This window comes from Xenopus laevis, chromosome 3S, assembly GCF_017654675.1.
Source record: "Xenopus laevis strain J_2021 chromosome 3S, Xenopus_laevis_v10.1, whole genome shotgun sequence".
Lineage (NCBI taxonomy): Eukaryota > Metazoa > Chordata > Amphibia > Anura > Pipidae > Xenopus > Xenopus laevis.
Window position 1 is genome coordinate 73,062,266 of NC_054376.1, and position 14,232 is coordinate 73,076,497.

At 37.6% G+C, this 14,232-nt stretch overlaps 1 protein-coding gene across 8 annotated transcripts in view; it reads right to left on the reverse strand.

Annotated features, from left to right (window-relative positions):
• srpk3.S (SRSF protein kinase 3 S homeolog) overlaps window positions 1–14,232 on the reverse strand; it is a 79,478-nt gene that overhangs the window by 8,086 nt on the left and 57,160 nt on the right. For 6 of the 8 annotated variants that reach the window (XM_018254010.2, XM_018254008.2, XM_018254009.2 and 3 more), the window contains 7 exons: window positions 10,243–10,268; window positions 8,047–8,293; window positions 5,467–5,979; window positions 4,178–4,281; window positions 3,985–4,092; window positions 2,277–2,346; window positions 56–148 (listed from right to left, as the gene is read on the reverse strand). In XM_018254010.2, the coding sequence (XP_018109499.1) occupies window positions 56–148; window positions 2,277–2,346; window positions 3,985–4,092; window positions 4,178–4,281; window positions 5,467–5,979; window positions 8,047–8,293; window positions 10,243–10,268 (1,161 nt within the window). 8 annotated transcript variants of the gene reach the window in all.

A 14,232-nucleotide genomic window follows, 5' to 3' on the forward strand; every position in this document is an offset into this window, starting at 1 on the left:
CAAAGATCTTCATTCTGTCTGCATCACGGCGCCTGTCAAAAAGAAGAGGTACTACCTCTGCGATTGAAGAATTCCCGAGAATATTTTCCAGACAGAGCAAAGTGTCTTGGGATATTGCCTAGAAGCTCAATGATGTGTGCTATGTGGTCTATGAAGGAGAGAAAAAGAGTAGTGAAGAGTGAAAAGAAGAAGAAAATAAATGAGATAAGAAAATATATGAAGAAAGCGGAATTAATCATAAATGAATATTGAAATCAAAAATCAAGCTGAGAACAGAAAAGTAGAAAACAAACAGGTGGTAAGCCCATGCAGAGGTAGCAAGGTCAGCAGATCATCATTAGAGGAATGTAGGACCAATGCATATGTAGTCCATTAATCACCCAGGAAAAAGAAATGAATAAAAAGATATATATAATGCAAAAGCCTTGGTTTGCAAGTTAGAAATATTAGTCTTTATGCTTTAGATTTTTATGCCTTATGAAAAAAATCAAGGTGAAAATATGTAAAACAACAAAAAAGAAAATGTGGATTTAAAACAAAATAAAAGATGGCTGCATGATTTAATAAGGTTACATATAAGAAACATACATGCAGTGCCTTTAAAATAGATTCCTACGTTACAAGAATTTTTAAGGGCAACCATTAGATAATGCATATGAATGGATCGGTTTCTCAAATAGTCTTTTTTTCTTATGGTTGCCATAATTAGAAAGAAGCAAATGTTCAACTTTTGAACAAAAAAAAGCAATTTACATAATTTAACCTGCTATATGTATATATGGTGCAACTAGAAGAGTATGTAAAATGAACAGTGTCACATATGTATGTAAAAAAGAGAAATTAACATGTTAATTGAATTGGTAACCTATATGTTTTATCGTTAATATCATCAATGGAAGCAAACACATACTGATAACTGTTTTATCAGCAAACCTAATAAATGTAACCCGTGTTAGAGGTTATTAAGTAGTATACTTTGAATGTCTAAACTGTCAAAATATCTAGTATCAAGACACTTTTTACATTTAATATAATCATGCAATGCAAATACCACAAAGATTGTGTGTTGCTCAAAAGTTTGAAGAAGCCTGTTTAATGGGGTAAAAAAATTAAGAATTACATATCTCAAATAATTGCCCTCATTAACAAATAAAAATGGAGAGGTAGCTCTCATCATAGACGTTCCTACTGTAACTTTAATAAGAAGGCATAATCCCTAACAAAAAAAGAGAAAAACCCCAAAAAGGAAGAACAAACCAATGTCGCTTACAAAGATCTACAAAATGCTCCAAATACATTTTTACATACATTCCATATTAAGGTGTATTTCAATGTACTTACCTGATAAACTTAGTGCAGTGGAAAAGGGGAAGGGATAAATAGGTTGGCAGCCTGAAGGTCACCTAGAGTGAGATTTGAGGAGAATGCCTATGTGCTCTTCTAGATACTAAGGGAAGTCCAGCTTGTGCGTTAGTTAGGGTTATACTGGGAAAGATGTCTATTTACCCCCTATAAGAAGAAACAAACCCTTAATTTAAAAAAAACCCTACTTTACATAGGTCCCCCTCCCAGCCTAGCTGCCCCCAGGCAAATGCCCCTAACTCTTTACTTACCCCTCCTTGCAGATTCTGTCCAGCGGAGTTCATGGGCGCCATCTTCTTCTCTTCGGTAATCTTCAGAATGAGACTGGCGAAGCGGCGCATGTGCAGTTGGAGCAATATTCTGTTACGCTACAACTGCGCATGTGCCGAAACTCACGAAAATTGTCGAATTGCCAGTCTCATTCGGAAGATTCCCGAAGCGGCACCTACGAACTCAGCTGGACAGAATCTGATCGAAGGGGTAAGTAGAGAGTTAGGATCATTTGCCCGGGGGGCAGCTAGGCGGGGGGGGTCTATGTAGGGTAGGCTTTTTTTTATTAAGGGTTTGTTTCTCCTTTAACACAACTTTAAGATTTGCTTTGAACGAGACTTGACGTAAACCCTAGTTTTTTTCGATATTCCTGAAACTATGCCTGAATGGCTATACATTAGTGTTGATTTGCATCTAAAATCCTGTTGTGTGCTAAGGGGGGCCCTGGCTATATACTGGATCTGTTAAAAGTCCAATAACACCACTACTACAATTTTTTAACATGGGCGAAAAATCACATTAAGAACGTAAAAAGTATAAATTCTATTTACATCAGCTGAACAAAACCATTCTCTAACAAATAGCTTTACAATAGAAATTAAATTTTTTCTACATTTTTCTCTTTCTAATCTATCTACACTCACCTTCGTCTCGTGAATAATCTTCTCCAGAATGGGGTTCAAACAAATAGTCACCAGTTGCCAGTTCAAATGCCTAAAAATCACAGAAAGTAAAGCAGAGAGGAAATTAAGTGGAGCCTTAACTCCAGTGGAAAGGGACCATTCAAATAAAAGGTGAGAAACATAAACTTCCATAATGTTTCTTCTTTTTTCAAAAAAAAAAAATCTGTTAACAAAAATAGGCAGCACAGTGGTTTAGTGGTTAGTATCGACACCTTGCAGGTCTTGGATCCTAAACTCAATTCTAACGAGGGCACTATCTTAAAGGGGATTTATATGCTTCTGGCTGCTTAAAAGTGCATCAACCCAGGGTACTATTCCTTCAGGTGACCTTTCCATACAAAGCCCAAGTTGCACTTGCTGTGTGCGCCTTCTCACTACTTAGCCCCAGAGGAGCCTGGGATAAGTTGTATTCCAAGAAGTTCTATTAGGGCCATCACTATCTAGTATCTATTGTATTATTGGCATATTATTCTACAGCATTCCCAAATTTTTGGGAATTTTCAAAAAGCCTTGGACTGTGAAAGCCAGGGGTCTGTCAATAGGAATCTATAAAATGACTAAATGCTACCACAAATTGAACTTCTTGGCTTATTAGAAGGCAAGATTCAGATGCAAGGTTCTCCATTTTTTAACTCAGTAGAAACATTCCTCATTTTTGTGCTCTGTAAAGCGGAAACAAGGAAAATGCTAGTATTGTAGCCATGTTTTATTCCAAGGCACGTTTAATGGTAGAATTCAACAAACACACCATTCTTTGTTCTTAAAGTTAAGTGTTTGTTCCAGATTGGGCGAGAATAACATTTTGGTTAATGCAGCCATGGAAGGGTACATGGGGGAAATATTGCTGAAAATCTATTGGGTAAAGGAACAAATTTGATCTGGTGGGTCTCTAACAGGATCTTTGCCGTGGCAACTGTACACTGACCTGTAACAGCAGGATTTACTGAAGTAATTTTGTGAAAAAGGAAATATGTGAAAATGAAAAATGATGTTGTGGTCACTGTACATTAAACTGTATATTGTCCTGCTCTGCATTCAACATTTTTAAAGAGAATGTTGGAGCAATGTTTTTATACATTTTCTTCTCAGTGACTTTTCAAAATGCTTACGTTTCAGCTACATTCCAAAACTGTGATAGCGAAGGGACAATATAGTAGGCATTGTGTGAGAGAGAAGACCAAGTACCAATGATATGCCAATTTATGTTTTTATATGTACATAAGTGTTTAATTTATAAAGATGTATTCCTTGAAAGCACCTGTCGCACTTTTATCAGTTGTAGTAATAAAAACAAAATGATATATGGCTTTTAGGATCACAGAACTATTTCTCTAACTTGTAGAAAGGCTTGACTGTTTTCTCAGTTATGACATTTTTGGAAGGTAGCTAAAAATTACTAATTTTACATGACCCAGCTGTGTAAGATGACTTGCCAAACCACAAACCCCTCCCATGTGCATACACATGATGCATAGGTGCAGACAAATGGGAGGAAGCAAGGGTATTCGATCGATTAAAGGAACAGTAAAATCAAAATATGTATGTATTTAAAATATAGAAACACTAATCTTTTTTGTTGTTACAGTTCCTTGAACAAAACCCCCCCTCCAGCTTTTCCTTCAGTTGCAGGGTCTACTGTATTGTAATTACTCTACTGACAACGACTCACCATACATGCTGTACTCCAGATATCTGCGGGTGTGCTATACCCTGCCCCTATCAGAACTTCTATTGATCTGTATTGCCTGGTTTGGATATCTTCAGTGAAGTGTTTATGCTGCAAATTGAGAAAAAACACAGAATAAGTGGAAGATACAAAACAAAGTATCTATACACTGAAAAAAAAACCTCTATTTACATACCACCCAGCAAGCATTTCCAAGGTCTGCAATTTTGACTCTTATTTTATCAGCATTTCTAGGATCCAGAGGATTCACCAGCAAATCGGCAGCTTGAAGTTTAGATGCTGAAAATCAAGCAATAGTATTACATTTTATTTTGCCAGTTATAGTGTAGGTATGGGTACCTTTACTCAGATTGTAATGCAAAAATTACAGAAAGGCCATCTACCATGAAGTCCATTTTAAGCAAGTTATTTTTTTCCTCTGTAATAATATAATAAAATAACACCTTGTACTTAAGCCTAACTAAGCTAGCACAAATTCATACTGGTGGCACAACTGGATTTACCGTATATACTCGAGTATAAGCCGAGTTTTTCAGCCCCCAAAATATGCTGAAAAACTCTAATTTGGCTTATACTCGGGTCAAGCGCAAAAACGGTCGCCGGCGCCTAAGAATAGTCGCCGGCGTCCAAGAATAGTCTCCAAGAATATTCGCCAGTGTCCAAGAATGGTCGTCAGCATCCAAAAAAGAGACGCCGGCACCTCCAATGGGAGCAGAAACCCTCAATTTTTTGATTGAAACTTACCAGAAGCTGCTGCATTTCTCACCCTCGGCTTATACTCGAGTCAATAAGCTTTCCCAGTTTTTGGAGGTAAAATTAGGTACCTCGGCTTATACTCGGGACGGCTTATACTCGAGTATATACGGTATTTAATGTTTAAATAAGACCCCGTATCCAGAAAAAAAAACAGATCCCAAGCATTCTGGATAACAGCTCTGGATGGCGGGCCCTTGATATCAAGTTCTCTGGTGGACCCTTGGTGCTCTAATCAAACACTATAGTTTTCCTTTATTATTAAACTCATCTGTTTCACATAGTATTTTTGGCTTTCAAAAATGTATTGGGGTTATATAATAAAAAGGGCAAAGTCTAGTAACATACAGCAAACAATCAGATGTTTAAAAACAAACAGCAGACCAGCAATTTCTATCTGTTGATGTACAGCAATTAGTAAACAGACCCTTAGGCTAGGGCCACACAACACGAATCTGCTGCCTGCACCTATAATCATTACCTCTGCTCGGAAACAAGCAGCCGCAGTAGATTTTGGCACAGAATCCGAAGATTTTGCATTTTGCGCCAAAACACAACTTCCAAAAAGAACACCTCCTTAGCTATGAGGATTTAACAAGTTAAAAAGTTAAACCTTAGTTGGTTATATTCTTGAACGCTCATCAGTTCTTTGCTATTCCTGTAAGTATTTTTTTTTTGTCACGAAACTTTCATGTACAATGTAATACATACTTTTTGGAAAATCTCCAGTACTCGATGCTGAAACTGTCCTGCTTCTGTCTTGACAAGACCTACTTTCATCCCTGTCTGTGAGAGCAGATTCCTCAGAAACTGCTAAACCACATGCTGCAGATTCCAAAGCCTCAGGAAATACGGAGGTCGAAAACTCAGAAAACTGCAATTCTGAATTTTTATGCGGTCCATTTGGCAATTCACCATTAAATTGTTCATATGAGCTGCTATAAGTATAATCACTTTCTACATTTGATTCATCTAAATTGAATTCCACTGGGTTAAGGCAATCATCATCTTCTTCGTCATCTTCCAACTGTGATTCAACACAGAAAGGCCCATTTTCCAAATGACCATTTGTTTTAGGAGATTCAATCCATGTCTGATCTGTGTCAACCAGTTCTGGCTCAGCATCATCATCATCATCATCATCATCATCTTCATCTTCATCTCCATCACCCTTTTCAACATTTTCCTTTTGTGTGTCTTCTTTTTCATCTTTACCTCCCCTTTCTGAGGAAACAATACCCAATATATTTACAAATCCAAAGGCTTAGAACTGCATTTTAATGAAGGTAATAAGAAAATACTAGCATACATTGTTTGGCAATGAAAAAAACTACAATGACAAAATATTAAAAGATTATCGTTTCATGTTCTACTAAAAATATTCCTATACAATCTAATTTTTTTTTTGCAGCTACTCAACGCCATATCTATAGATGTTTTTTAAAGGTTATAGATGTTTAAAGATTTTTATCTAATATAGAGGTTGAAAAAGTAATGATGCCCCAAACCTATAACTAGATAAAATCATATTTAAAACTTTCTTCTGAGTTAGATATCTTATTTCTCTTAAATCAGTTAATACGGGATCTTCTGATGCTGCAGGTTATTAATTACATGTAGTAGGAGATATCTTATTTCTCTTAAATCAGTTAATACGGATTTTCTGATGCTGCAGGTTATTAATTACATGTAGTAGGCAATTGAGTGATTTACTCAGCTACTGACAGAGCACAGAGGCAGTGTATCACGGGGCAGTGTGTGATATCAGTATCCTCCAATGGATGAGTGATAACGTTTTTTTACAATCGAACGACAATTGTGAAAGGTAAGAAATACTGTGTTAAGATTATTCATGGGACAACACATTGTTTCCTAAAAGCACCAGCCCTGGGAAAAAAAATAAGTGATCTAATTCACTGGGGATGCCTAAACTGAGAATGATATGAAAAAGCAAAGATATACTATATAGAACATACTATATACTCAAACCATCATACAGATACGTTTGAAAGAAAAATAGAAAGAAAGAAAAGGCTTGAAGAAGAAAATAAACTGGAAAATTAAAAATAGGGTGTGAGAAGGGATTTTTTTCATATGTTTATCTGTGGTTTAAATCGTTGTGGCCAATGCCCCCAAGAATCCTGTGTACATAGCAACAGCCCTGTCCCATGTGACCCATTCCATGCAGCAATCTTACCGTACTCAATAAAGACAAAGTACCCATCTAGTGAGTGGAGAAGTGAAGTTAAAATATTTAATTAAACAAACCTTGGGCAATTCTGCATGGTCACTCTTAGAACATTGCAGAAAAAGCAGAAAAAGACACTCTTGCAAAGCAAGCTTGATTACTCCAGAGTAAAGGGAAGAATGAAAAGAATAATTGGAGAGAAGTGGCAAAGGACCAAAAAACTATGTCAAGAAAATTATTACATGGAAGCAGTAGATGTATGTGAGCAAAGTGGAGAAAATGAAATAGTGGGAAGGAACCCACTGAAAATGGGCTAGACAGGGAAGGGGAAAAGACTATGGGGCAAATTCACTAAAGCACAAAGTGGCTAACGCTAGCACAAATTCGCCAGCGTGACGTCATTTGATTACTTCACTGATTTACTAACAGGTGCTGGCTAGCGAGGTGGACCTACTCTAGCGCTACTTTGCACCCTTACGCCAGGCGAAGTTGCGCTATGGCAAAGGGACGTCACGTAACTACGTTAAGTCCCAAAAAAACGCTGGCGTCATTTACTTTTATAAGGGTGATAGGCTGAAAAAGATCGTAATTTTTTTTGGGGGCAACCTCCTTCCCCCCTACATTTCCTAACATATGGCACCTAAACTATACAGTGGGCACATGTATAGGGCAACATAACCACTCTATTTTATTTTATGAAGCTTTCCCAGGCTTGTGTAGTGTAATGTATTTGCTGCTACATTGTACTTTACAGTAACTTGGCGCCATATGCAAATTAGGCATTACTAGCGTAACTTCGCTTTGCTTGATGAATTAACACTAGCGCAACTTCGCTACCTTTCGCCTTCCTTAGCGCAACTTCGAATTTTTAGTGAATTTATGGGCGTCCTGGTGAAGTGTGGCAAAGGCGTCACTAGAGTATTTTCGGTGCTTAGTGAATTTGCCCCATAGGCTAGAATTATAGTTAATTTGGTGATATTTTGAAAATGTATCTTGTCCAAGGACATGCAAAATGTGAAAGAATATAAAATGCTACAAATGTGCTTAAACACAGCTGGTATGAAAAAGGTATGGAAATGTCATCAACAACGGACTATACAAACCATGTTCATTAACAGGCTCCTCATCAGTTGCATCCTCAAGACATACGGTTTTCATCTTAGCTTCAGGGTGACCTTCCAAGTCCTGTTCATTTAAAAGAACTGTTGAGGATACAGTTTCGTCTGTCTTTTTTTGCTCTGCCTCTCGTTCTAATTCTTCTATTTCTTGAAGTCGTTTTTCAAGAAGCTCAGCTTGTCTCTTTTGCTTTTTTTTAAGTTTCTTTTTCTTGTTTTTGGAAATTTTGCCAATCTGTAACAGTGACAAAATTAAGTTTAGAACTGTGGCACTGGCCACTTACAGTGATTAAAAATTAATATTGAACAAAACCTCAAAAGTTTCAAGTCCATTTAAAGGGGCAATGTAATATAGGTTGCAAACAGAAAAATAGTTAGCAATGCAAATAAATATTTGCTTTGCAAACCCTTTGCCCCTTATGCAACAGTAGGATAGTGATTGTGAATTTTATGGTTTGGGATAGTGCACAGTGTACATGTTAAACTTAATGAAAAAGTTGCAATTAAAGTCTAACGAAGAATATTATATTTCGACATGCACATTTTTTTTTCTTGTGTGCAAATCTAAGTCTTACACACTGCACTTAAAGCACTACTGCTTTTCAGTTTTAGATATGAAAGTGAGCAACATCAAATCTTGGGGTACGTGCATGAGTTTTTTGTTTGTTTTTTTTTTCCTTGCATTTTTGTGCAGTACCCATAAAAAAAATCAATGCAATTTTTTTTTTTTTACATATTCTTTATTTGGTTTTCTTTTTTTTCAGAAAAACAAGACAAAAACAATATACAGAAAGGAGAAAAATAAAAATAAGAGCGACAAGAAGTTCACCTTGACTGTGTTCACAGAGCGATATTGCATTCATCACAATCAATATTTGTATAATAATTTGTATGATATCATGAACAATAAAATTATTTATTTACAAGCTTGTTCAGTTTTGTCAAGGGTTTACCTAAACATAAGAAGGGGGTGGATCAGAGCATCACAATCTGTAAATACATATTTGCCTTAATTTTGTAGCATAAGAAAATTATATTGTTTTAATATTTCCCACAAAATTATATCATAAACTGGCAAACAGGTTTCCTCTCAAGGAATAGTAGCTAGAATTCGAGTGTAATCCGAAGTTGCTTTGAATAGAACCCAGGACGTTCAGACTTTTATATATGGGAGATAGATTTGTATATGAAAGTAGTTCTTCTATTCATTGTATATGATTTAGTTCTACTACCAACTGTGGGTAGTGTGGAACATTTCCAGTGCCTGAGGATTATGGTTCTGGCTGCTGCAATTGCAAAAGCTACAAACCCCTTAGGTACAATTTTCATCGGTGCATTAGGGGATGGTATAGATATTAATGCTAAAGATGGATCTGGTGGGATGTCTATCTCTGTGACCTTAGAAATTAACTGAAAGACTGAAACCCAAAAGGGTTGTATTTGCAGACAATCCCACCATATGTGCTTCATATCACCTTTCTGCATGTATCAATGCAATTTGATACATTTTATTGTGTTTAGCATGGATCTGTTTTCCATACTGCAAAGAAAGTGAATGCAAAGTATTTAACAGTATGGCTTTAAAAGCTATACTGACACGTTCCTATAAAAATCATAGGAACATGTCAGTATCAAGTAAATGCTGCACCCGGAATAGTTCACCTGAATGCCCCCCTCAAAGCCGCCCCAGGCCCAGCAAACCTGCGTTAAGCCGACACTGCTAAATGATCTTCTGTACCGTTTCAGTGACGCTGGGCTTGGGTGGCACAATCCTTCCATAGGCTGATTATGAATGAAAACAGGAATTCAGCCTATGGAAGAATCACTCCGCCCCAAGCCCAGAGTCACGGAAGCAACGCGGAAGATCCGTTAGTAGTGTCAGTGGGTTGGCTGCACACAGGTTTGTGGCGCTGGGGGGGGGCTTTGAGGTGAACTATTCCGGCTGCAGTATTTACTTGATACTGACATGTTCCTATGATTTTTAAAACTTAAAAAATTCCACAAATAACACAATATAAAGACCAAATGCAAATTGTCTTAAATATTACTCTCTACATCATAATAAGTTAGCTCAAAGGTAAACAATATTTATATTCAACACCACTCATCTCAACAAAGAAAATGCTGCTAAAAAAACGAAAAATATATTTATATATTTTATATATATATATAGTATATACTTACTGGTTTTTGCGGAGGAGCAGTACTCACTAGAAACAAAACACAATACATTTTAAACATTTACATACACACAGCTAGTTTGTAATCATGTAATGATTTATTGGGAAGATTGGAATGACAGCATGACAAACAAGTTTTTGGTTGTTATGCTATTACATGGGCAGAATTGCATTTTTTAATAAAAATAATAAGTAGGCCACCTGATAACGTAACTGTATTAGATATCTGGATACTAGTTTAAAGAAGAACTAAAGCTTAACTAAAGAAGTAGGATAGAAATGTTGTAAATTATGTTCTGAGCTTCTGTACCAGCTAGGGTAGCCACCTTTTCTGAAGAAGTCTATTGGCTGGTGGGGCACAAACGGGGATGGTCTGTTACACAAAGGGGCGGAGCCACGCACCATGATGCAAAAGGGGCAGAGCAACATTGTGCAATGGCCATAAGGATAAAAAAAATGGTAAGTTCTGAGCGAATTGGGGGCGGACAAGGGCTTGTTTTTAAGGGTATTACAAATTACCGGCTCCGGCCTTGTAAAATACCGGCCGGGTGGCAACCCTAGTACCAGCCAAGGCAACCACATCCCTTTAGCTGTAAATATCTGTGTCTCCAAAGATGCCCCAGTAGCTCCCCATCTTCTTTTCTGCTGATTCACTGAATATGCTCTGTGCTGCTGTCAATTACTGAGCTTAGGGACTGATTCAAAATATACAGATTAGTAATTAACTATATGGCAGCACAAAAACTAGTGCAACTAACTTTAGAATTTAATAATCAGCCTTGTAGCATACGTTTTTATTACATGCCAACCTCATTTTCTGCTTGATCATTTGTGACGACCCCTAAGCTTAGCTTCTCAATAGCTGCTCAGAGCCCACTGAACATCAGAATGTCACAGACAATTTCCAAGATATTGTCCCCCTGTGACAAGTTTGAAGACCAGGATCATTGCTGCTATTGAGAAGCTGAAACTTGTGCAATAAGTTCAATATGTAAAATATGGCATTTTTAGCCGTATTAATTTTTAGGGCTTAGTTACCTTTAAGTGAAATTCTCATTGTTAGAACCCATAGAATTTGAAGAACTGGGCATCAAAATGACAACTCAAGTTTAATGTTGATCATGCATGGTTATGTCGAAATAACAAATGTGGGTTATAAAATAAATGGCAGCATGTTGGGCCTGCCTTAAAGGGGCTGTTCACCTTCAAACAACTACAGTGGTGTGAAAAACTATTTGCCCCCTTCCTGATTTCTTATTCTTTTGCATGTTTGTCACACAAAATGTTTCTGATCATCAAACACATTTAACTATTAGTCAAAGATAACACAAGTAAACACAAAATGCAGTTTTTAAATGAGGGTTTTTATTATTTAGGGAGAAAAGAAATCCAAACCTGTGTGAAAAAGTAATTGCCCCCTGAACCTAATAACTGGTTGGGCCACCCTTAGCAGCAATAACTGCAATCAAGCGTTTGCGATAACTTGCAACGAGTCTTTTACAGCGCTCTGGAGGAATTTTGGCCCACTCATCTTTGCAGAATTGTTGTAATTCAGCTTTATTTGAGGGTTTTATAGCATGAACCGCCTTTTTAAGGTCATGCCACAACATCTCAATAGGATTCAGGTCAGGACTTTGACTAGGCCACTCCAAAGTCTTCATTTTGTTTTTCTTCAGCCATTCAGAGGTGGATTTGCTGGTGTGTTTTGGGTCATTGTCCTGCTGCAGCACCCAAGATCGCTTCAGCTTGAGTTGACGAACAGATGGCCGGACATTCTCCTTCAGGATTTTTTGGTAGACAGTAGAATTCATGGTTCCATCTATCACAGCAAGTCTTCCAGGTCCTGAAGCAGCAAAACAACCCCAGACCATCACACTACCACCACCATATTTTACTGTTGGTATGATGTTCTTTTTCTGAAATGCTGTGTTACTTTTACGCCAGATGTAACGGGACGCGCACCTTCCAAAAAGTTCAACTTTTGTCTCGTCGGTCCACAAGGTATTTTCCCAAAAGTCTTGGCAATCATTGAGATGTTTTTAGCAAAATTGAGACGAGCCTTAATGTTCTTTTTGCTTAAAAGTGGTTTGCGCCTTGGAAATCTGCCATACAGGCCGTTTTTGCCCAGTCTCTTTCTTATGGTGGAGTCGTGAACACTGACCTTAATTGAGGCAAGTGAGGCCTGCAGTTCTTTAGATGTTGTCCTGGAGTCTTTTGTGGCCTCTCGGATGAGTTGTCTCTGCGCTCTTGGGGTAATTTTGGTCGTCCGGCCACTCCTGGGAAGGTTCACCACTGTTCCATGTTTTTGCCATTTGTGGATAATGGCTCTCACTGTGGTTCGCTGGAGTCCCAAAGCTTTAGAAATGGCTTTATAACCTTTGAAATTGAACTCAGGTGTGATAAACCACAGTTAAGTTATTTTTTAACAAGGGGGGCAATCACTTTTTCACACAGGCCCATGTAGATTTGGAGTTTTTTTTCTCCCTTAATAACGTAAACCTTCATTTAAAAACTGCATTTTGTGTTCAATTATGTTATCTTTGACTAATAGTTAACGGTTTTTGATGAGCAGAAACATTTAAGTGTGACAAACATGCAAAATAATAAGAAATCAGGAAGGGGGCAAATAGTTTTTCACACCACTGTATCTGTTTTCAGATAGATCCCCAGAAATAACGACTTTTTCCAATTACTTTCTATTTTCTATGTGTCACTGTTTTTCTAATATTGAAGTGTAATGTATAATTTTCAGCTTCTAAAGCAGCTCTGGGAGGGGGGTCGCAGACCCTGTAAACCAGGGGTAGGCAACCCGCGGCTCCGGAGCCTCATACGGCTCTTCTTCCTGCGGCTCTGTCTTGCGGCTTTCGCTATCATGTCGTCCAGATCTGGACTGAGAATTAAAATAGGCCCTGGCATTTCAGGTACACAGAGGCCCAATCAGCCCACACAATATTGACTTTCTATGGCACCTTCTAGCAGCCCCTCTGGCATTTGCCAGAACCCACAGATTGCCAGTCCTGGCCTGATGCCATCTAGGTGCCCCTGCACTTGCTAGCGGCTTCTTGAGTGTGAGACCGGGAAGCCGCAAGCAGGTGCGAGGGCTGTATATACGTCCCAGGAGTGACGGGCAAGACCGAGCCACAGCAAGATGATTCATCATGGTCCTTACAGCGGTCACACACTCAAGACAAGAGAGGGAAGATCAGCATGGAGCTTCAGAAATAGAAGTCACATTAAACAGATGAGAAGAATAACATTTATTAGGGCTATTCAGTGTTTAATTTATTTCAAAGTAGGCTTACACATACACACTGCACTTCTGTTTGTTGTATTCTGATGTTGTAACAGTTAAAATTAAAAAAAGGTTAAAACTTTTAAAAGTTTATAAACTGTGTTATGTTTTGCGGCTCCAGACTATTTTTCTTTAGTGGACGAAGGGTGCAAAATGGCTCTTTTGATAGTAAAGGTTGCTGACCCCTGCTGTAAACTGTTCTAAATTGATTTAGTTAAAACATTTCTTATCTTTGTCCCTGCTGAGCAGAATCCTTGAGTTACATTAAAGGCAGCTGTTAGAATTGATACAATAGTTGCTAATATTCCAGAGATGCTTCACAGAAATGTATCAACTAAATGTTGCAAAATTGTACACAGTTTAGAGTTGCCTGAATAACTGAGCTGCCAGACTGAAACACCAGAGACAGGGACATTGAATTTAAACTTGAATTTTGGAAAAACAGTAAAAAATAAATAATTGAATGTAATTGAAAAAAAGTCTTTATTTCTGGGGAACAATCTGAAAACAACTGAACTGAAAAAGTGCTTGGAAGGTGAACAACCCCTTTATTCACCTTCAAAAAATTTTTCCGTTTTTTATTTCACCAGAAGACTTTTTTTTCAGTTTTTTATTTCACCAGAAGACTTTTTCTAATGTGTCTATTGGACCATTATTCTATTTATGACCATAATTCTAAAAATGAAGTGTAAAAAACACTTT